This window comes from Podarcis melisellensis (genome assembly GCF_964234715.1).
Source record: "Podarcis melisellensis genome assembly, chromosome: 3".
NCBI classification, from domain to species: Eukaryota; Metazoa; Chordata; class Lepidosauria; order Squamata; family Lacertidae; genus Podarcis; species Podarcis melisellensis.
The window spans coordinates 117,278,786-117,303,269 of NC_138530.1; the positions used below are offsets into that span (position 1 = coordinate 117,278,786).

General features: G+C 41.0%; 1 protein-coding gene across 6 annotated transcripts in view; it reads left to right on the forward strand.

Annotated features, from left to right (window-relative positions):
* B3GNT2 (UDP-GlcNAc:betaGal beta-1,3-N-acetylglucosaminyltransferase 2) overlaps positions 1–9,114 on the forward strand; it is a 49,338-nt gene extending 40,224 nt beyond the window's left edge. For 5 of the 6 annotated variants that reach the window (XM_081906450.1, XM_081906449.1, XM_081906451.1 and 2 more), the window contains one exon: positions 5,472–9,114. In XM_081906450.1, the coding sequence (XP_081762576.1) occupies positions 5,481–6,674 (1,194 nt within the window). In that variant the 5' untranslated portion in view covers positions 5,472–5,480 and the 3' untranslated portion in view covers positions 6,675–9,114. Of the gene's footprint in view, positions 1–1,688; positions 2,020–5,471 lie in introns of all 6 variants that reach the window. The other variant, XM_081906448.1, reaches the window with a different exon arrangement.
* The last annotated feature ends 15,370 nt before the right edge of the window (positions 9,115–24,484 follow it).

The window sequence follows — 24,484 nt, forward strand, 5'->3', positions numbered from 1 at the left end:
TCTAAAACTAGGTGCGTCTTATGGTCGGGTGCGTCTTATAGAGCGAAAAATATGATGGCTGGTCTGCCCATCTACTGCTGCCACTTCCCCTACTCACTCACCTGCTCCCACCAGCTGCAGTGGCACTAGAACGCCTGGCTTCACTTTGACAATGAGTTCCCTAGGGTGAGGCCTTGTGGAAGCAGTCACCCAGAGGCTGCTTGCACAGTTTTTGCTTCAGAATACACGTCAACGTTTTCTTAAAACTTTAGCGTTTTGAAGAAGTTTATAATTGTATATTTAAGCTGTGATTCAAGTGCTGCAAAGTGAGGGCCACACTGGCACTCTCTGGATGACTCTTCCTCAATGCCTTGCTCTCCCTTTCTCCAGAGAAGCCAGGCGCATTCTCAGGTTTGGTGAGCAAAGAAAGGAATATGCAAGGCAGCACAGCAGTATTAGAAGGCTGGGCCCAGTCTGAGGTGTGCAATGTCTCGCCCCCACTCTGGTTTCTGCTAATGTTAGCAGAAATCTGCTTCTCTGCATTTTCCACCCATCTGTTCTAATCCCACCCTCTGGAGCAACAGGGAACACTTGTACATGAGAACCCTTCAGATATTTGAAGACCACAGTCATGTACTCCTTTAATCTTCTTGAGACTAAACGTACATAACTCATATCACTTAGTTACCAGGCCCCTCACCATGCTGATCTTCCTTCTTTGGAAGCACTGTAGTTAATAAGTGTCATTCTTTTAATGTGGTCCCCCGACTGGGCCCAATGCTCCAGATGCAACTAAGTCACATAGGACAGGATTCAGCCAACGAGTCCCATCAATGGAAGCCCTGCGCAAGGGCTTCTCCTCTCCTCCTCCCCAGCACCCCCAGAATTGGCTTGGGGGGATCAGGAGAACCACAACTGGGCTAAAATCATGGCTTAACTTTGCATGCAAACACAACCCTTAAGTGTAGCCGAAGCCTGCAGTCTGCTTTATCTCAACAAGTGAGTAAAATTCGCTTAGATAGCCAAGATTCCTTCTCCTTAGTGTGCAACAAAAGCAGCCATAAGATTGACGCCTACCTTATTTTTTTTGCACATGTCTCCTACGGAGACGTGAATGGATTAATTTACATTTAAATAGCTCAGTCGTGGCAATTACTCTGGTCATAATTATTTTGTTTTTAGAAGTGGTTCTGTCCTGGAGTTCACTTATTTATTTTTACTATTTATTACAGCATTTTTATACTATCAACAACAATTACTCTCCTCACACTATGTACCTCTCCCCCCCCCATATAGATTATAAAAATACAATGTGAACATAAAATTAAAATTTAAGGTTACGCCTTTATGGGAAAATTCAAATGGCTATTTTAACACTGCGCTTGTAAAGAGCCACTTGCCTGATAATCTGTGGTGAATAAGAATTGCCACCAGAATTGCTCCATTAAGGCTTTAGGTTTTTTACAGTGCAGCATGAATTTCCCACTCCCTATACAACCCCCAAAGCTTATCCCAGGTGTTGAGGAATCCCCAGGAAATGGTTGGAATTTTGCAGAAGAAGCATTTATAATTTCCTATCTAACTGCTCTTGATTGATCTTGTCTTGCTTCTTAAATTTCTCCCATGGTTAGCAGTAGCGAGGACTTAAATGGTGGGGACCCTAACTTCTTTTACTTGCCTGCTCCTTCTCTGGTTTTTTGTGTGTATAGGAAGCATGCAGGAGAAGGAATGAGAGCAATATAGATCACCGTCTGCCTGTCAAGACCCCTCTAGGCATACCAGATGAAGGTGGCTACAGAACAACACACACAGTGCAGTTGTGTACCAGGGTGCAGGTTGGATCCAGACAGCTGCTGGCAGGGGGCGGGTTTCTCAGCTTTTGCCAGCTCCTTCCAGTAGTAGCTCCCCATGCTGTTCCTTAGGGTGTACAAGCCCTCTGGATTGGCTTTTCAAGGGGGAACAGGGAACTTCGGTGGAAAGGAGGAGGTGGGAAAGCCTCTAGTTTCTTAGGATCCATCTTGATATCAAGCTCCGTTTAAGGTAAGCTTCCGGCTACTGTTCCTCATTCACAGTTTAGTATTAAATACTGGGCAAAGTTATTGCCCCAAGATAAAAGCGTAGTTGCTTTTTATCATCCTAAAAATAATTTTGCTCTCTTTTAAATAACTAAGGAGCTTGCCTTTATCTTCGGAATGCTTTAATTAAAAATCAGGCATAAAATAATTAGCTGGTAGTTAATTCCACAGACTGTTTTGACTCTTTAATTATGAGGAAAGGCTGTGTTCTCCTGCATTTTGGTGGGTGTGTGGGTGTTGTACTAGGGCAGGGCCTTAGCAGCCATTGCACACAGGCTCTGGCTCTCCCTCACCTCAGTGATACATCTGGCCTCTTCACGCCTGGCTTCTGTCTCCACACTCATAGCACAACCCCATACATTTCTACTCAGAAGTAAGCTCCACTGAGTTGAATGGAACTTAGTCCCAGATAAGTGAGTATAATATTGCAGCCAAAGAGTGTTTTGAGGGCTTTGGGAATAGTTTACTTTCTGTTTGCTGCATTTGTTTCTGTGCTTGTTTTGCTCTCAGCTATTTGGGTTTATCTATCCTACCTACATGAGCTTTTTATACATATATCATTGAGATTGTGGCCACTTCTTTAAATGTTCTGTTTAGCAGAAAAGCATGTTGTAAATATTTATAAATGAAAGTAATGCAAGTGGCATAATTCCAAGGGGCATTCAGGAATTATTTGTGTGATATCCAACTGAGTAATGCCCTGACTGCCATTGAATATCACCCTTTGCCATAAGTATTTTTTAAAAAGAAATTCTAATTGCTACTCTTGCACATTCCCTTAGGCCTGTAGGGTAAAGATTGCTGCTTAACCAGTACTGTACGGTGGAACTGGTATTACAACTTCCAAACAAGTAACTTTGCTGCTGTTATTTATGTGTTCTATGCTGTAAAGTGCCACAGATGTCTAAAGGCACCCCTTGTTTTCAGTCTGACCTGCTACACGCATGTGGGAAGGGTTTGGGTATTATTTAGCAAACAGCAAACCTTCCTCCGCCAAGGTAGTCTGGTACAGATGGATGTGTCCCGTCCTGTCTCCCCCACCCCCAGCATTCATTTTTATCCTTGCACCAGCCTTGATAGTTGGTTATGCTGAGAATGAGTGGCAGGCCAAGGTGAGCTTCATGGCTGAGGGGGGATTTGAACCCGAGTCTTTCTGGTTCAAGCCTGGCACTGCCCATAATGCCACACTGGCTCTAGTTGTAGAATCTTACAAGGGCACTGCTGCAGCTACAGAAGACGACCAACCCTTGGGTCTCTGCGGTTGAATGATAAAATTTAGGAGCAAATTAAAAAGCATTAATTCCCAGTCTGCTGCATTAGAATTTAATGCAAGCTTTTATATGAAAGGGAATTTTGAAATATTTTTCAGGGCGGGGAGGGGGAGGGGAATGTTAAACACACAATCCTTCATATAAATTTTAAGGTGCCAATATATGAAAGGTCTCTGTCACATAATTCGCATGCTTAAATCAACTGTATACATCAAGTTTTACTTTACAGATTCCTTCAGCCTTTCCTGACCCATAACTTCCAGTTAGCGCAATATGTTTGTTGGTGCTGATGGGCGTTGTAGCTCAAAACATCTGAGGGGGCTATAGGTTGGGGAAATTGTGCTACTTTTTTCCCTAGGATGATCAAAAGCACTATTTTTGGATCCTCAAAAAATGAAAATGAGAGTTGACAAAAGCCTCTCCTTGTTCAAACACTCCAATTGGAAATGGGAGGAAAAAACAACCAATGAGCTAGAGCTCTATGAAGGTAAACTCAGGCTAGTTTTCTAACCACTTACACTCTTGGTGTGAGCTGTTTTCACAATTGCCTCCTTTAGAGTAAGATCAAACATTGGTAAGATGGGGTTCAGGGGACCTTCATTAACATCCTAGTTATTAAGCAACATTTTACTTAATTTGTTCTTAAATTACATGTTCATGTTGCAACAGTGACTTAGAATGGTCATAGCAAGATCTTTTATCTGATCATATTGAAAAACGTCAAAAGAAGCGTTGTATCATCCTCAGAGATCTGCTGAGTGCTCTTCTGTTGAGATTTGGACAGTGTCAATGAATGACGGCCTTTTTGGCCATGCCCATTCACTGCCTGTGGATCATTCTCCCCAAGGGGGCTTCTTCTCCTGCCCCACCCCTTCAAGTCTCCTGGGTGCCAGAGAGAAACCTTTCTTTTCTCAGAAGTCTTTTAATTGTTTTCAACATAAAAAAACTTAGCATCTTTTTCAGCCAGTGTTTTAATATTGCTTATTGGAATTATATAATCTAAGAGCAATTTGTGTGTGTGTGTGTGTGAGAGAGAGAGAGAGAGAGAGAGAGAGAGAGAGAGAGAGAGAGCGCGCTTGTGGTGGGATTGTGTTGCTAGCTGTTGTTTGATCATGATGTTCTATACTGTTAATCTGTTTTAAAATGTACATTGCCTAGAGGCATACATAATACTGTACTTGTAATAATATATTTATTCCACACACTGCAGTGCAGCATATGGGCAGTGCTTTGTAAGTCAAAACTTATAATGAAAACTACAAGTAGTACTATGGAAATAACTTTCTCTAAGTTTATTTTATACTCCATATTTAGTTCCACTTTGGTGGATAATATGGTATGCCTTATCAGTAATACAAATGACTAATCCAGTACATTAAGAACTATTTTGTTAGGTAGCTTGTTCTCCTAGTTGGATATAAGAGCATCTGTCTGAGAGAGAGAGGTACCCTTGAGGTTTAGCTGCCTTTATCAGGGCCAAACCTTTAGTGTGTGTGCCCCTGCCCTGTGGAACTCCTAGCTTATATTTTATTATCAATTTATTAAATTTCTATACCACCATACACCCGTGAATCACAGGGCAGTTTACAATATAAAAACACAAACATGCATAACATAATGGCAAACAAAAACAATTCCTCCCCCAGTATTTATTTTATTATAGTAGTTTGGCAGGAGCATTCCTTGCACATTTTTAGACACCTTCTTAAAATTTTTTATTTAGACAGGCCTTTCAGATCTGAGATTCTTTGCCAGTCAGTTCGCAGTGATACGTTTCACATTTTTATTTTAATACTGTGTTTTTAGTCTGTATATTGCCCTGTGATTTTTATATGAAAATGTGGTTTATAACTATTTAAATAAATTGCAAGGGGTTGGATTAGATGACCCTTGGGTCCCTTCAACTCTATGGTTCTATGAAATAAAATCTTGTTGTTTGTTCAGTTTTATACCTTTCATTCATACTGGTCGCTGTAAGCAGCTCGTGCATTACTGTATTCCCAGTTCAGGGTGAGATTTTGATTTACTGAGCTTCACATTCATCCAAATACCTAGTCACACAATAATTGCATTCATCTGGAACAATATCTTGCTATATATACCATTACATGTTTTTCAGATGTTAATGGCTCTTTCTTTTTTCTAGATATGAGACATGAGTGTTGGACGCAGAAGATTAAAGTTGCTGGGAATTCTGATGATGGTCAACTTCTTTATATATGTGATTGTGGAGGTGTCAAAGAGCAGTGGCCAAGCAAAGAATTCAAAAAGGCACGTTATAATACCACAGGCCAAATTCTGGAGAAAATTTGTTCCTCACAAGGCATATTGGAATAAACAGCAGCAGAAGCTGGAACGCTTATCCAATCCGATTTTTGCATTGCTTACAAATATGACAGTGGAAGAAAGCTTATCTTCTAATGGCAGCTTTTCAAATGCGTGTGATCCTGACCCATTTGTAGCTCTACAAATTAATGGCTTTAAAGACTTGCCAGATAGATTTAAAGACTTCTTGCATTACTTGAGATGTAGAAACTATTCATTATTAGTGGACCAACCACACAAGTGCAAACATAAACCTTTTCTGCTTCTGGCTATCAAATCACTTATTCCCCATTTTGACAGAAGACAAGCAATCCGACAGTCTTGGGGGAAAGAAATTAAATCGGGAGATGCAACTGTTGTGAGGGTCTTCCTGTTAGGCCAGAACTCTCCGGAGGATAACTTTCCTGATCTCTCAGATATGTTGAAATTTGAGAGTGAAACCCACCAAGATATTCTTTTATGGGACTACAAAGATACTTTCTTCAATTTGACCCTGAAAGAGGTACTGTTTCTGAAATGGGTGAGCAATACCTGCCCAGATGCCCAGTTTATTTTTAAGGGAGATGATGATGTTTTTGTGAACACACATCAGATCCTGGATTACTTGAAGAGTTTAACCAAGGATAAAGCCAAAGACTTGTTCATAGGTGATGTGATCAAAGATGCTGGACCTCATCGTGACAAGACACTGAAGTACTATATCCCAGAAAGTATTTATGAAGGCTCTTACCCTCCATATGCAGGAGGTGGTGGGTTTCTCTATTCTGGTGATCTTGCATTAAGATTAGCCAATGCATCTGACCAAGTCCTACTCTATCCCATTGATGATGTCTATACTGGAATGTGCCTTCAGAAACTTGGGCTTGCTCCCGAAAAACATAAAGGCTTCAAGACTTTTGGCATTGAAGAGAAACACAGGGATAATATTTGTTCCTACACAAATCTAATGCTGGTCCACAGCAGGCAACCCCAAGAAATTATTAAGATTTGGACGAACTTGCAAGATCCAGATTTAAGTTGTTGAGTACATATATGTCCAAAAGTTCTCTCCAAATTTGGGTTTAATTTCTTGGCTAAATGGTTAGTACTTTGAATAGTTCGTTTTGCAAAGCAAAACTCGCTATAAATGGTTTGTCCAGAACTTCTAAAAGAACAATTACATCAGTAACAATGCACATCATGAGGATATGGCATGTAGATGCAATCCTTTATCTTTCCACTGTCACGCGTTCAATACTTTCAACGAATAAAAACCTGAAAAAGCATACCCTTCAGAAGTTGTGATTAAACTATTAATTTAATGACAATTTAGCTCAAATATTAGAAGACCTTTCCTGTTTTCTAATTATAATAATTATTTAATTGTGGTGATAGAAGCTATACACCGATTTGTTTTCCTGAGATAAGATATCTCAGAGACTGTTTTGGAACTCAAATTCAGGAAAGTAACTTCAAAATAAATAAACTTGGGTGGAGTGTTCAGCTCTCATAATCTGAGTATTCCTATTGGAATTAAGTTACAAGTAATTTAAGTTTATGGATTTAAATGGACCTACTCCTAGTAAAATGCAACTCATGCCACCAAACAGTTGGTTTTTATGGCTTTCCTTTTCCACTGTCTCGTTATATCCTCCCACTGAACAGTATTCAGTTAAATGTGATGGAGATCTGTGTAATCTGTATGTGTGTTTAAATTATCAGATGATACATATCTATGGCTGAGAAGCTGTATAGTTTAAAGTGTATTTTGGGAGGTTAAGTGTTGCTTTGCATCAGACTTAGTTAATGGTCAAGCATTTTACACTTTTTATTAAACTGGTGTCAGACCTACACAGTCTCTTTATGTCCACAGTAGGCTTAACATTTGCTCTGTTGTCTTTTATGTTGTTAAAAAAAATCAGGCAACTTCATTGATAAAATTAACTAATATGTGAATTGTTAAGTGGCTTACAAAAACTGGGCCTTCCTTATGGTCTAGGGTTAGAACCTTATGAAAATGTGCAATTTCTGAGATTCCAAATCACTCAAATGACCCCTATAATTATTAAGGGTATCTCAAAGGCACAGGTCCTAAAACACTCTATCTGCCATATCTTCATCTGTGTTATATCAGACAATTATTCAAAACAATGACTGCTTTCTTTATATACGTAGAAGTGCCTGTATTTATTGTTCAGATGGAAGACCAAAACATTTTCTTAAATATATTTAAGAAATATTTGTATAGTGTTGTCAGTCATATTTAAATAGAGTAAACTATTTTAAATGTGTTGAAATATAAAAAGTTAAATAAAGTTAATTGTTTTTGAATTTCAAAAAGTATATGTGTGTACATCCCAATTTGTATAGACAAGTCTAAATAATTCACTATAATGATCACCATCAGTATGTCAACTTTAATTTACTTGAGAGCTCTTATGGCCTGAGTCTGTGGCTTGTTGCCCCATAAAATGGGGCCATGTTCTTGTCCATCACACTAGTGCAATTTCTACCATTGCACTGCTTGCTAGGAGCAAATTATAACCAGTCAACAAGGAGTGACATTTTGCACTGGAAAAGCCCCTCTGTTTCTGTGGGTGCAGCAAAGTTGTCCAAGTTCATTTCCATTTCCATGGTGTAGGGGAGGCTTAGTGATATTATAAGGTAACATTTCAGTGGCAGAGAGACTGAGAAAGAGATCTTCAGGCAGCAGCCTTGGTACTAAAGAGGCTTATATAATGCTCGTCTTGACGATAATCCAAAACTTAGAGCAGTGGCATTCTTCTTCTACATTGTTTTGAGATAGAAACCCCTCTGAGGAGACTGGAGCCTATCTTTTTGATGTTTAGATTTGAAGGGAAATCTGTTCATTCTTAAAAATATTCTATCCTGATATAGTTGTATGCTTATGTTAAGAAAGAAAATTGCTGAGGGAGGAATTCATCATGGCAGTCATTAGCACAAGCTTTTCAGCTTGCAAGAGGAAACCTCCTTCTTCCCCTGCATGCATTTCTGGAGGTTGTTCTTATACCCCACAGCCAATTTGGGGTGGGCTTGGAGGAGAGGAAGGGGAAAGCCCCATTGCAGTAGCAGCACTCAGTATATTCCCCTACTCTAAGGCCACTGTTCTGTTCCCCCTTACATGGAACAAGCACCATTGAACTCAAAGGGGCTTATTCCTGAGTAGACATGTAGAGGACTGGACTTTAAGGCCCATATCCTGTGAACACTTGCCTATGGATAAGCCCCAAAGAATACATTGCAACACACTTCTGAGAAAACACACAGTAAGCTTGTTCACCTTAACCTTTGTCGCTCACCTCGTTTCCCCCCATTTTTCTGTATTCCGTTTTGTTGCTTTACTCCACGCTTACTGCACCACAAAGTTCATATTGTCTGCAATCTCTACGTTTTATCAAGAGATAAAAATGAGTTTTTTTAATTCTATTTTTGTAAATAAAATAAAATGTCTTTGAATTTGAAAAGTGTGTTGCTGTAAGATTTGATTAGAAACTTGTTTGCAGTATTTTAATACTTTACTTTACAGCTGATTGGTTCTATCTGGTATGTTCTGTGTATGCAAAAGCAGGAACATATTCCACTTTATGTTGGTAGCAGCACTTTGGCTCCACTGAAATAGGTGGGTCAAGTTACTTTTGACTTCAGTCTCATTGATTTCAGTGCTGAAATCACTAGGCACTATCCAAAAATAAAACTGAAAACAACACCTGGCCATTGAGAAAACTCCATGTATGCTGCTCTGAGCTTCTTAGAGAGGAAAGATACAATATAAATGTGATAATAAAATAAAATAAAATAAATACATGGTAAAGCCCTTAACACAACAGTAAGTTGCCAATAACTTAATGAATGTAATGAAATTCAGACAATTTAGACTGTTGCCTAAGGCAGTAACTTCTAATAGGAAACAGGTGCTGTAAACTTAGGAACAGTCCAAGCTGTGCTGTACATCTTAAAAAGCAAGTTAATAAGAAATACACAACAGTCCCATTTCCAAATTACATGGGCAGCCCAAATTCATGTTTATTCAGAAGTCTTCCTAGTTCAGTGTCACATACTCCCTTTCCCTTCATCATGGGGTTTACGGTAGAAATCGATGATGAATGCAGCACAAACACTCTTGAGAATCTGAAAGCATATGCTGCCAACTTGTACCTGTTAAAGTGGTAAACTAGAGCTCTAGCTATAGTAGTCTTTTGCGGCAAAAGCAAGAGTCTTGTGGTGTCTTAGAATCTTAGGCATAATCTTTCCCTGGGAAAAGGAACCCCAACTGGAAGAGTACACCACTTCGGGACGCACTATAATCCCTGTACAATACTTGGATAAGGCAGCACAAATGTTACAAAAATCGATTTAACCCACAGCTCTAAAGTTCTTAAAATTTAACCAACTATTTTAAACTGCTTTGAATAGATAAGCTGAACTGAAAATGACACTGAGAAGTTAAGAAAAGGACAGCAGAAAAATGATGAGTATCTGAAACAGCGTCACCTTAATTTGTTTTGACTGAGTATACACCTTGTTGCACCATTGAGAGTAAACCTTTGCTGTTAAGATAATAAAAATATAAATCCTGTAATATATGTATCAGATAACAGTAGTCTTAATAAAGACAAATGAAACCTCCATAAACCATGAATCAAAATAGTTTATTGGGCAGACTGAGCCTTGGGCACTCATTTATCCCCTTTCTTGGCTTTGAGAAGACTGGTTCTCAAAGGGTGTGACTGACGTGCCACACTGGCAAGATCTGGCAAGATTCAAGGACAATCAAAGAAACATTTAAACATTTCAGATAATATGATATATATATATATATATATATGCAGAACATGGATAGATATCTTTTCAAAATAAGAACAAGAGCACCAAGTGATATTTAGGACATATTGTTGTGAACAGGGATTTTCAGCTGACAAATATGATGGCTCAGAAAAGAAAAAGGTTTCTTTTTGTTGATTAGGAGATGATTTTTTTGTCTCAAATTAGACCTAATATAAATGAGATTATCCAACAAAAGCAAGTTCACACCTCTCAATGAGTTTGTACACATATTAAGGTTCAAATGTAAGAGGCTTGTTTGTAATTATATTTATAATTATATTTGTTTATAATTATATTTATAATTATATTTTGGGAATGATATAATTATATTTTGGGAATGATTCATGTTCTTATGTAGTTGCATTATTTTATACTTTCTGGATGTTCCATGATCCTATTATTAAAGTACCATATTTTTTGCTCTATAAGACTCACTTTTTCTCTCCTAAAAAGTAAGGGGAAATGTGTATGCATCTTATGGAGCGAATGCAGGCTGCGCAGCTATCCCAGAAGCCAGAACAGCAAGAGGGATTGCTGCTTTCACTGCATAGCGATCCCTCTTGCTGTTCTGGCTTCTGAGATTCAGAATATTTCTTTTCTTGTTTTCCTCCTACAAAAACTAGGTGCGTCTTGTGGTCTGGTGCATCTTATAGAGCAAAAAATACGGTAAATTGAGTTCTGTATTATAAATCAAGCACAGCTAGGAGTTGTTTCTTTTTTGTTTTTCAGTGTATTCCTTACCAATAAAAAACTGGGTGTGGTGCGAGTTTATTCTGAAAGTATGGCCCAGAGAATTTTCCTTTGATAACTGCTGTACTGTGGTTTGTTAAACCCAATCCTGGTTTGCAAGCAGTACTTAGTTTGGACATCATGGAAAGCCATGGATTAACAAACCACAGCATCATCTGCAGCAGCTGTATCTTTATATATTAGTGTATGATTGTGCTATAACGCGATCAAATAGCATTGTAATTCTCTGACAACAGTAGTTGTGACTTCAGTTCTGTTTGTTGTTAATATATGTAATTAGGTTTCTAAAATAAGTTAATCTTTCACTGTAGTCTTTTCTCTCCAACATGTTTCATGAGCAGAATACGTTAAGCATTCTCCACTTTAGAACAGCAGTTTAATATGGAGATAATGTTAAATGAGTCTGTGTAAATAAATACTGGGGTGGAGAGTGGGAGACAGGGTGTGAGCTTTTCAGATTTGAGTGCCTTCAACTTGACCTGGCACAGCAGGACTGGATAAAACGCTTCTTTCTTCTTTCGTCTTGTTTTGAGCAAGGCCTGCCTGGGTTGCTTGGACAATATTCAAAAACATGCTTCTTGTCTGAAAAGGTTCCACAGGGATCAATTAGACAATGGTAATAGCTAGCAAAGCACTACTTAGGTACGTACATAAATGATAAACAAATCCATATTTTAAAGTAGTTCCTTCTCTTACGGAAAAAAAATCGCATGAAATAATTTCATGTTCACAAAGGCCCTTTTCAAAATGTGAATGCACATCCAGCTTTTCCACATACTTAACTGTGGAGTGTTTTGTTTTTTAGGGTATATATAGGCAGGCAATGTACTTCAGATTCTAAAGTGAAACTCACATTACAATGCAAGGTTTAAAATACTTTAGAAATTTAAACAAATACCAGAAAGATCTGTGCCTGTTTGAAATGCTCCTACAATGGATGTCGAATGCTCCTACAATTACACACTCTTGTTTCTGTGGAGCAAGTGTGCAGTTTAAGAAATACAGGAAGATCAGTCTCCTCTGCTTTGCATCAGGCTGCATGTCTGATTTATCATTCTTTAGGTCTATTCTTTCTTAGCATAAGCAAAAGTGAGCCTGTGAACTAGGAACACATGAGACAGGCACAGGGTGTGAAGAATAGCGCCTGTTCTAACCTGGTCCTGATCATATTCTTTTAGGGTCATACTAGGTGTGAGGTTAACTGCATATTTTAATACAAATAGTATTTACAGGGAAGCCTGAGCAACTTTTCAAAATACTGTTTTAATTTATTTTCATGGTACAGAAAATTTTTGAGAAAACAGCTAGTAACTTGTCCTGATAAAATTACAGACATTTATCATGCCAGGTGTTAAAGTTTCATTTGATTGCTCTAAGAGATCACGCCACATTTTCCCATGAGTGCTGGGTGGATTCCTGCCACAGCCTGAACGATTTATGTATTCAATAAACATTTGCCATATGTTATACAAGGAATATGGATTGTGTTTGCCCTTTACTACAAGCCTGAGCAACATGGAGGGGAGGGGATTCATGGAATCGTAGAACTGTAGAGGTGGAAGGGACCCAAGGGTCATCTAGTCCAACCCCCTGCAATGCAGGGACTGAATTGATGGTTTCCCCTCTGAGACATGGTTGCATTTTAAAATGTGCTGTTGTTTTTTGCCGTTTGCATTTTGAAGGAAGCAAAGATGGTGGCTGTGAAGGCTTCCCATGAAATGCAAATAGCTGCTTCAGAAAGACAAATTGTTTTTAAGATCGCAGTGGGTGGAAGCTAAACACTTTCCCCTTTCCACTCCCAGGACCTTCCGGTTTCCCTGCAGTGGCCACTTGCATAACAACTGCAACAATAATTATCACATAGTCTTTGGTCCTTAGACAACTGGAATAATAGAATTTTCCTAAGAACCATGCCTCCAGTTGTTGCTGGACTATGGCTCCTCTCCTGCCTGCCTATTGGCCATTCCTGGTGAGGAGAAGCTAAGAACATCAGAACATCATCATGTGGGTTGCCACTGGCATGGAAAGTTCAGTAAGAAGCTAAGCTTGAAGCACAATTAAAAGTTATCCTGTCTCTTTGTGTGCAGAATTCACTGGAACTAGAGGTTTATTGAATATCTCAGGATTTAAGAGGCAGAAGGGGAAAAAATAACGTCAAGGATAACACTGTTCTTTATCAAGCTCTGATTGGTCCCAAGTGATTAAATTACAGCTTGCTTACATGAGACTAAGGGAGCTATGTTATTTTTCAACACAGTTACTTTTATTTTCTTCACTCATAGGAGAGGAGCGAGGCTGGTGGTATCCTTGGGAATCCTGAGCCCTGTTTCCATGGAAAAACAGGTTCATTGAAATGGAAACACAAGAGTTCTTTGAAAGTGGTGGACAGGAGATTCTCATGAATTATAATTTTAGGTGATTTTATGTGAACCACCCTGAGATTTGCAGATAAAGGGCAGTATACAAATTTTAATAATAATATGTTCAAATGTCACATCTCCTTAAAAAGTATGAATTGGGTACCTTTCAGTTGTACTTGCAAAAACATAACTTGTAGTCCATCATTTTCACAAAATAAATGCAGGTGGAAAACAGTCTTAGTTTTGCTTCCTGAGTAAGAAAGTAATAAGAAATTAAATACATACATTTGCTTTACAAGTGTTTTTATACTGCAGTATTGTGGCAAAAGTGCATCTCCAGCATTCAAAAGGAATAAAAGGATATTCCTTCCCTAAGTGGTGTGGTCATTTAAGAGAGTTGCATCATTCTGAATTAATCTCATAATATATAATATGCTTTGAGTATCTGCATCACGTCACACAACCACTTTTTGTGCTACATTCATGATGGCAATAAATGCCCTGCTGTGGCTTGAGACATGAAGGATGTTTAAAACATGAAACAAAACACCCTGTAATAATGGAGGAGGGGAAGAATTTGGTATGCAAAAAGGTATCTGCAAAGCAACTAAGCCACATTTCAGAACCTTTAGTGGGAGTTAGGGTACTTAAGAGAAGACATAAATTTGGTTTAAAAGTATAATAAATCAGAAATTCTCCAACCAAGCAGCTTTGAAAGAGGGGGGGGGATCAGTTATTTGCCTAAACATTCAGGCTTTCTGTAAGTATGATTCTGCCTGAGATAAAATTGAAAGAATTCCATATGATATGGAAATGCCTTCTACTTGGCAACTTTGCTGGAAAATGAAGTGCTGGCTGTGAGTGAAAGAAAACCAAAATTGGTAAAACAGCATCTCAGTCTAGCTTTTGATTAACCTGCTTTTTAACTTATTATTAACACGCTTCTGCTATCGGCTCCTATCACATTGTGCCCCCCCCCCCGCCCTTTACTCCATGCTCTTCTTGGCCCAGCCAATTCTCCTCCTCCAACTAACCTTCAGTTGTTTTAACACATAACATTTTGCCTTACATGGGTTTGGAGGTGAAATGTGTACACCTTCTGCCTCAAAATTGCACAACTGTTTTGTACTTCTGCTCGTATGCAGCAGAATACTATGGCATGACTTTAATATGCCTTTAATGCACAGGTCTGTGTGCATGATTGAGGGTATTGTGTAAAGCAGCTGTTAGATTTGACAGAAGAGTTTTCCTGTTGCTGGACTGGAGACTGGATAGGTAGAATACAGCTCTTGGCCTGCTCCTAATCCTTTTGTTCCTAATTTGCAGTCTTCCACTGATTTGGAATAAAAGTGAAAAAGTTTTTAACATCAGCAGAAATCTAACATCAGCACAGAGGCAAAACTGCCCTTTTATAGTATCCCTAAGGCTGAAATCCAGCACACTTCATTTATACTAGTATCTGCCTCTCCAAAAAGTTTCTTCACATCGGACTTCCTCCCCGGCTTCCGTATCTCTCCCCAAATGCTGCGCTGCTGATTCAGCAAGGCCATGTACAGGTTTATCTGTCTCTAGTCTAATTAACCAAGTGGGGTGTGACTCAATGACTGCCCACAGTTCTGTATGGATAGCACTGAATGCATCTTTGGGCTATTTTAGCAGGGTTGTGTTGCATCATGCCATTCTGTGTTGCTCACTGGTCTAAACCACAGAGCCTAGGGCTTGCTGATCAGAAGGTCAGCGGTTCAAATCCCCGTGACGGGGTGAGCTCCCGTTGCTTGGTCCCTGCTCCTGCCCACCTAGCAGTTTGAAAGCACGTCAAAGTGCAAGTAGATAGGTTTCTCCTTTTTTATTTATATATTGGGAATAAACTAGCAAATAAGCAGGAATGGTTTAGCATCCAAATCAAATGGGCAACCTTGTCATTCCCAGATGGTGGAAATGAGAGATACAGATGTTAGGAGCTATATATTCAAGAGCCTGGGGTCAAGAAAATAAATAATTGAGATTGATGTAATAGAGATTCAGAACTATTCTCAGGCTTCTACCAATAGATAAAGCTTGTTACCAAAGAACATTAACAGGGATAGATTTCAGCATGTTCCAGGCCAGTCACTAGATGGTGCTGCCTTTTGTTCAGAAACTAGGTGGTGAAAAATGTTGCAAGCCCTGAGTTGTCATGACCAGAGTTGTGTTTGTGGAGCATGTGGGACTCCCAGCTACTAGCATGCTACCTGTAATATTGGAGCCTCTGTGCTTCTGAATACCAGTTGTTCAGGATCACAAGGTTACCCTCAAGTCCCACAAGCAGTGGCATCTGGCTAGCCACTGTGGGAACAGAATAGTGAACTACCGTAGATCGTCCTTTGGTCTGATCAAGCAGGGTTCTATTTATGTTCTTAAGCATACTTTCTTTGTAAATCAATGAAAATCAATTATGTTAGAAAAGGGATGTTTAACACAAACATATTTCATGCTTTAGAACTCAAATGAATTGGCTTTCCAAAAGACATTTCCTGCCAGGTGAGTTTGCCAGGTAGCAGAGCACAAAAGGGCCTAGCAAATAATGAGATGCTATACAAACAGAAATTGTTGCTGTTATCAGAATCTCTTTTCAGTGTTTAGTCATGATGTGGGCAGGGAGTTATGGATACCACCAAATGAATCACATACGTTGCACTCACTCATACTATGTGGATATTTGCAAGTGTTGTTCCATTGGACCAATGCCCATTACACCAATAAACTGGGTCATCTTACGCACTATGCACCAGGTTTGCCACCTTGTAACCCACCTCCCACGCTCTTGCAACTCAGCTTTTCCCAGCCAAAACCTCTACAGTTCTGAGCATTCCTCACAGGCAAAGAAAGCTTCATTCTCAGCTCCTTCCTGTCTGGCAACCATTGCACTATTTCAACTCTTTCAACAAGAAACTTCTACAGAATTCTTTCCTTAGTGGTTCTATTTTGTGCTTTTGTCACTGAAAAGTATTCCACCAGGAAAGCCTGGTGTGTGATCAATACAGTCCCATCAAAAGATAGCTCCTGGATAGCTCAGTTGGATAGAGTATGTTGATAATGCCAAGGTTGCAGGTTTGAGCCCCATTTGGGACAGCTAAACTCAGGTTGGGATTCAGCTAACAAGCCCCACCAGCAGAAGCCCGTGCAAGGACTTCCTCTAGCACAATGAGGCTTTGCCCTTCCTGTCCCACCAAATTGACTCAGGGGTAATTGGGAGAATCCCCCAGAACAGCGCATGGGAGGAAGAGAGAGCAGATCATTCCATCTGGCAAGCAGAAATGCATGCACAGATAGAGCAATCTGCTTAAGCGCTACATTGAATTCCTCCCAAAATGAAAACATCTAATTTCCACAAGGAAAATTAAATGCAAAGCTCTCCACCCCAAACACACACAGCTCACAGCAGAGAGCCCTGCCACTTCTGCTCATCTTCACCCATCAGAGGTTTCCCCCAATGGGCTGGTGCCTTCTGCTGTCTCTCTCTGGGGATACCCTGCTGGCATGTGCTTCCAACACCATCTTGCAATGTTTGTGTCACCTAAGAGGTGGTCTTCAGACAGCCTTGCAGCTGAGACACCTAGCCGGGCCCTCAGAACAGCAACCAAGGCTAAACAGTTCTGGTAGCGGAGGAGAGGGAAGATGCCAAGCAGTCCTCCCCCCCGCCCCCCCCCCCCGTTCATGCTCAGCCACTGTAAGAAATGACGGAGGATGCCTGCATCCAAATGCTGCCCTCATCCTGGACTTACTGCATAGGCTAGACCATATTTTTTTACCACCTCAGATCCTAATTTGTAAAAAGGGAACAAGTTATTGTATGGGCGTTGTTGTTGCCCTCAAAAGGAGAGATACTTTAACATGAAATGAGCAGAGATGAGCAATAGGGCACTGACTCACTGGCTCCTTTTTAGCAGACCACTCACTTCTGTGGAGCGCTGGTTTCATTTAATGTCACCCTTGTGTGTTACTAATTTTGCAAATGCAGTCATGTACTGTTTGAAAGGTTTGCTTACATCACTTTTCAGATGATGTGAAATATGTATTCTGAGCATACATGCATTGTTTGCCTTCTCTAGGCATCTGTTTCACCACCCTTTCATTCTACAATGCCCTCCTTTTGGTACCTTCCTTTGCGAGGAATAAGGCCATTGTCTTGAGCTTACTCAGCAGAGTCCTGGCAATCGGCCAGTACTCAGTTCAAGGAAGATCTTCAGGTGTGGGGTTTTCTCTAATGCAGATTGCTGGGATAAATCATCAGTCAGCTTGAGTCACTACAGCCTGTGCCCGTGTGCTTGGAATTAAAGAGCAGAGGTTCCAAAACACATAGTAATTTCCTCCCCCCAAAAGGGAGGAACTATCTAAATTTAAGCACCTCCCCATGCCTACCTGATACCTCTTTCAGGCTCTGACTGAAATGCCGCAAAGAAAAGATCGCCTTGGGTGGCCATGTGTTCTACTTTACAAAGGAGAGGCTTCTGTTTGAAGGGCTCTCAGTCCATGTCCAATTTAATTATAAAGAATTCTTGCTCTTATGTTGTTTCTTCTCTATCCCACCTTTTCCTAGCCATGGAACCCAGAGTGGCCTAGTCATTCCCAAGCTGTCACCCATCCAGAAACTGACCACACCCAGACTTGCTTAGCTTCAGCAAGGTTGTGGCCGCATGTGCCTTCAGACCATGCCCAGCCTAAGCATAAGAAGGGAGAACTGGGGGCTTGAAGTTGCCCATCAACACTTAGTAGTTCGGCCGCAGACTGAGCAGACAAACAGGTAACTTGGTCACAGTCTTCAGGTGAGAGGGGAGAGATGGGGAGACTTGTTTGGGTATGATTGGGAGTGTTGCTTCAGAGCTGATCAACATTACTGGCATATTATTGATTATAATACATTCATATATTGCGATTTATACTGTTTTGGCTCATAGATAGCATTTTTTCTGTATTAGCAGTTGTTTTTATTAGGTTTTTTGTTGTTGTTGTGAGCTGACTGAGCTCAGCTTGTTTGATCCAAAAGCAGCAAACAAATATTACATCAAATTGAAACTACCCAACTGTGGCAATATTAGTAGTATTTATATTTAAACTGGAGTGATTATTTCTAAATTTGCATCTCTAAACTAACATACACAAAGCTTTGTCCCTTCTCTCTCTTTGGGGATGTCTCCAGGAGGGACAAAATGAGCATCAGTTAACCCACCATCTCCTTTTCCCCACAATTCAAAGACAAGCCTCCTGTTCCTATCCCATCACCTGCTCCTAAGCAGGGGAATTCCTCTATCAAAGGAGGCTATCAGGACCCCTGGATTCCTCACCTTCTACTCTTCAGCACTCTCCTATCTGCTTCCTTTGCATTCCTGGGATTTCTAGAGACCTAGGTAAGAAATGCAACCTTCTCAAAGGGTTTACTAGGTCCTTTGCATGATTTTTGTGACCAGAAGATTTCAAAAGTGACAGATTGCTCAAGAAAGATCAGTAAGAGGACAGCTTGGTAAAAAAGGTAAAGGCAAAGAACCGCAGTTGAATTCGACTATGGGGTGCAACACTCATCTCCACTTTCAGGCCGAGGGAGCCGGGTCATGTGGCCAGCATGTCTAAACTGCTTCTGGTTTAATGGGACATCGAGACAAGTACCAGGTAAATGATATTTACCTTCCTACTACAGGTAGGTACCTATTTATCTACTCACAACGGTATGCTTTCAAACTGCTGTGTTGGCAGTAGTAGACCAAAACAACAGGAGCTCACCCCATTGTGCAGATTCACACTACTGACCTTCCGATCTGCAAACCCAAGAGGCTTGGTGGTTTAGACCACAGCACCACCTGTGCCCTTGTAACTTAGCAATAGAAGTTGAATCAACAGAGCTACCCTCTTCCAGCCTCCTGAAAGTTTCAAATTCCTCACTTTTAAAGGCTGGACAAGATTTGGGGGCTTGTCAGGAGACAACAGAGCTATCAATAAAGACGAGAGAGAGAGTGGACACTGAACTGAAGACTGATAAAGAGAAACTGGAAGACCAGGCCAGAGATGTCATAATCATATTGGCCAATATGGGGTGTTTTCAGTTTCCTCTGTTGCTAGGCAAACTTTAAAATACATTTTTTTAAAAGCTCCAACAACTCTAGCAATGATTTCAATTCCTCCAGCTGTTCAGTGTGTAATTATGTAATTTTGAGGTTGATACTGAAATCTGAGAATTAGCAGAAATCTCCACTATGTCATCAGTCAGAAGCTGTTACCAAATCTACTCACAGACACATAGACATGAACCTGAATCTTACTTACAGACATTTTCACAGAGCTATCACTTTGTGGATCTTTATATAGCACAGAAATTATTACTACTGGCACAATTACATTAGAAATGACCCATATTGCTTTGCTCATTTGGGGGTAATCAATAAATGCCAATATTATCTTGTTTCTTCAGGGGAATTAGCAAGAACCCACACCATATGCTATGCTTTATTTATTTTATTTCTACAAAATGACAAAGAACAAACAGGAATGGCTTTGTGGCTTGAAGCACCAATACAGAAATGCAAGAGAGTTAAATGGTTACAAATTGGGCAGGCGACCCAATTCTCATTGCCTGGACCCTGAGCTTACACAGTTCCTACTACAGAGAGTTGGGTATTTCTCGGGCAGGCATTTAGAGACCCAGGGAGACTGCAGAAGGGAAGAAACAAACCAGGAGGAGGAAAAGTTGGCCTGCAAGTTAATGGAAGTCCAGGTCTCACAAGAGCTTTAGGTAAGGAAGATCAATGAAACATGAAAAAGAGAAGTGAGAGGGATGACATGCAATGGTTACCTGTCTTTAGAATGGGGGAAGCAAAGAGAAGCCGTTTCTTTGGTTTTTACTATGTTCACTGTCATTGCTGGGTCCAGGGCAGCTGGCAATGGCTAAGCTGTTGATTCTGGGGTAGTGGAGACCCTGACAGCCATGTACCGTACATCTAAGATGGTTTTAGTTTGAGCTTGATAAATTGAAACACACATATCCCCATTTTGCTTTTTCATGTGGAAAGGTGACCAGGATACTAACTTCACCTGACAAGCAGTACAGCAATTGATGGCTTCCAGCATGATTTGTGTGACATTCAGTGGACTGTTCAGTCATCTCATCTATTGTGGGGGGTGGAGTAGGGAGGTCAGTTGAAGAAGCATTGGATTTTCCTCTTCCAAGCTACTTCACTGCTGCATGAGTAGGAAACATGCTGTGTCCAGTAAATAGGACCCCCACTCTGTTTAGCCAAACCCTGAACACCAAAATTCATCACAATATTTTTAACCCCAAGTTAATTCTAAGAACACAGTGGTAGGATGTTTCCCAGAATACCTTGCCCATGGTAGCAAAACCACACCTTGAGTTTCCTGAACTGCATATGGTGGAGATGGGAACATGGTTGGTGGCAGCAATTAACCAAGTAAGGGCCTGGCAGGGGAGCCAGGAATTCAGAAGGACCCACCAGCTGGGAGCTGATTCTGCCACTGTGCAGGGCCTCAGCTGGCACCGTCCTCCGCGGAGGAAACAGATGCATTCAGTGGGAAGCTGCAAAGTACAGGACTTTTGAATGAAAGCTGTCTGTCTCCCATGGGCAAAAACTTATCCGGCATGCAAGGTCCACTTGGCACTGCACACCTTCTTGCCCTTCCAGCAGTTCTCCTTTCTGAACACACCTTATGTACACTTATAATGTCCTGCTAATATTCCATGACAAATCTCTAGTCTTTGGCCTCTTCCCACTTTCCTGTTTATATGGGCTGCTATCCATTTCATAGGAAAGGCAGCCTTGAATTAACTGCTTTAATTATTCACTCACCTCAGTAGAAACATTCAGTTATTACAATGTGTTTCTCCCTACTAGAAGTTAACTCAATCCTTCGTGTGTGTGTGTACCCTGCTAGTTCCACAGATAGGTTTCTTCCTGTCAACACAGGAACCACTGAACTGGCTTTGCTCATGTTATTCAGGTGTGCTGATGCTGATCTTTATCTCTTTGACTACTTCTTAGAAATATGTTGCACTCTCAACACTGCTTGTAGCCTACAGGCAGTGCTGGGGTGGGTGTGGGGAGAAGCTATGCTTGAGTCATGGCAAGATCAAGGCACTTGGGGAGGGTGGGTTCCCATATGTGATAAATTGGCTGCCCAGCCCAGGGTAGCATTCCCCCTGAAAGAGCAGGCATGCTATCTGGGGTGTTTCTGTGTCCAGCTTTGTCACTGGAAGTCCAAGTAGCCTCATTGGCTAGAAGTACCTTTTATGAGCTGTGCCTGGTATGGCAGCTATGACTGTTCCTGGACCAGAAGAGCTTGATCCACAGGAGTGCAGGCATTGGGGACGTCAAGACTGGATTGCTGCAGTGCGCTCTAGATGGGCCTTCCCTTGTCCTGGAAACTGCAGAATTCTGTAGCCTGGTGTCTAAACTTCAATGGATGGGAATCCAAGTGTGTGCTTGACTGGCAGTCAACATATCCATTTATGATGTGCATATTCTTTCTAGCGCTGGAAGAAGCTTGATGTGAGAAGGAATAATGGAAGGTCTCTTTAGTACACTCTCTTGTTACATTTGGGCACAGCCTGTTCCCATTTTCCTTTGAATGCAGATCACACCTCTGTGTGTTGGGTTAATTAGTTTGCCACATCATAAACAAGGCAAACCACCAGCATTAATTGGCATCTGCCTAAGTGATGCTTTATAAACTCTAAATTACAGCATCGTAAGACCTCCTTGAGTTTATCACTGTGGCTCGATCAGACTGAACTCAGAAGCTCAACTTTATATTACAGCGAAATACTTTCATGACTAACTGGTACACTGTATGTTATGACTCCAGGTTCTGCCAACTTCAAGCTTGGCAGCCCATGAACCCAGGTGGGACTTACAGGAGGAGAACAGATGCCAAGTGCAATTTGACAAATGAAATGGGTGGGGAGGTAGGGAACATGCTAAACAAATTCAGTACGAATATTCTGAAGAGAATGCGGATTTCTGCATACAGCCTGACACTGACGTCGTGGTTGTTACTGCTGTTGCTACCATTGTTTTGCGTGACCTTTCTCAAAGAGTTCCTTTGGTACCTAGAGGCTCAGCTTCCTTGGGCAGAGAGAATATTCGAGACTGAGTGGTTTTGTGCTATTTGTTTATTTACAAATGCACAGCTTGAGCCGGGGGAGGAGGCGTGTAGGTGCACAAACAGGTAGTGCTAGTGGCACCATCCCACCCTGCAAATCCTGGTGCCCATGCACCTTAATGCTGCTTCTTGGAAACCAGCAATATAAATGCAAGCTGTTTCATTTCATCAGGCCTAAACCAAAGTGCCTCTTTCTTTTCCATTAGTTTAAAAACCAAACCTGCCTTTTGCTCCCACGAGGACTGGCAAGTGCCACTTCCTAAAGCCGGCTTCTTAGTTTTTTTAAGAGGATCAGCCATACCAAGACCTGAGGAGAGAGCTACTTTGCACAATCAAAGTGGATGTTTACAACATCATTATTGCATGCAAAGTACATTTTAAGTGGCTTAGTCATAAAGAAACTGCTTGCCCCAAAGATCTCAACGTACTTTTAATGGAAGGAGAAGAGAAAAATTAGAGGGGCAATAAATGAAGCAACAAGCTTTCAGTGAAATAATTTTTAAAAATCAGTTTTCCAAGTTGTTAAAATGTCTGTTTAAATAAGATTCAGTATCAGTTCCCCCACCCCACCCCACTTTTTTGTTTATTTCACTGGCCTTGGAGTCTGGCCTTGATGGCTGGTTAAAACAGGCATAAGTTTATTACCCAACCTCAGCAATACAGCTCATGAGTTCTTTTATTGTACCAGAAAGAGTCTATGTTATGTTATCTTCATTTTGTGGTCCTACCCATATGCTCAGCTCATGCCAAAACTAATGAAAGTAGCAGCATCTAGCAAGGTATATAAACTGGCCATTTGCAGACTTAGAATCATAGTATTGTAGAGCTGGTTTTCCTAGCCAATTTGCAAATTCTCCCACTGGACAATGTTCAAGGACCATTTTCAAAAAGATTCTTACTGTTGTTTCTAATAGCCTGAAATGTGGTGTTCTATTAGTGCTAATATCTCTTTAAAACATAAATGACCAGGAAATCCTGTGTAAATAATATTAATGTCTATTTCTCATCTTCAGCCTTTTAGTACTGATCTTTCTGAAGCCAACACAGAAACAACCTGTGCACAAGAGAAAGGTGAACCCTGAGATGCACCCAAATAAAATAGATATTTTATTTTAAAGCTTGTTTTTTTTAAACCCACCCAAGTAGTGCATGCATGGGAGCTGGGGGGCAGGGGGAGAGCAAGCTCAGGAGTGGGGGGGGGGCTGGAGCAGCATCAGTGAAGGAGGAGGGAGAAGCAGAAAAGAAGGTGGACTGGGGGTGGGGGAAGGCAGGCAAGGGGACAAAGCACCAAGGAAGCGAGAGGTCTGTGTAAGGTACAAAATGCTTTTAATTGATCAAAGCAAAGTGGGCGGAAGAGATGGTACAGATACACACACAGAACACAGGGCGGGAGGAGCGGCTGCCACTGCCGCTTGCCAGCCTGCCTTGTTTTATCTCACAGCCACACAAGCAGGTTTGCTGCCAGTCTCTTTCTGTGTATCCTCCCAAGCCCACTCCATTTCTTCCCTGAAAACAACCTGGCTAAGCAGCAGTGTGTAACCAGGCTGAGATACCCTGTGGCTGCCCTGTCTCCCCCGCCCTCCAGTTCCATTCCATAAGCAGCACAGGTAGCTGCAGATCTTCCCCGCTTTCCTGCATCCCTTGAAATCCCTGATCCTCTGCAGGCCTATTAAACAATGTCCAGCCACATGAGGCTCAGTTGCAGAGCACATGCTTTGCATGCAGAAGGTCCCACGTTCTACCCCCAGCATCT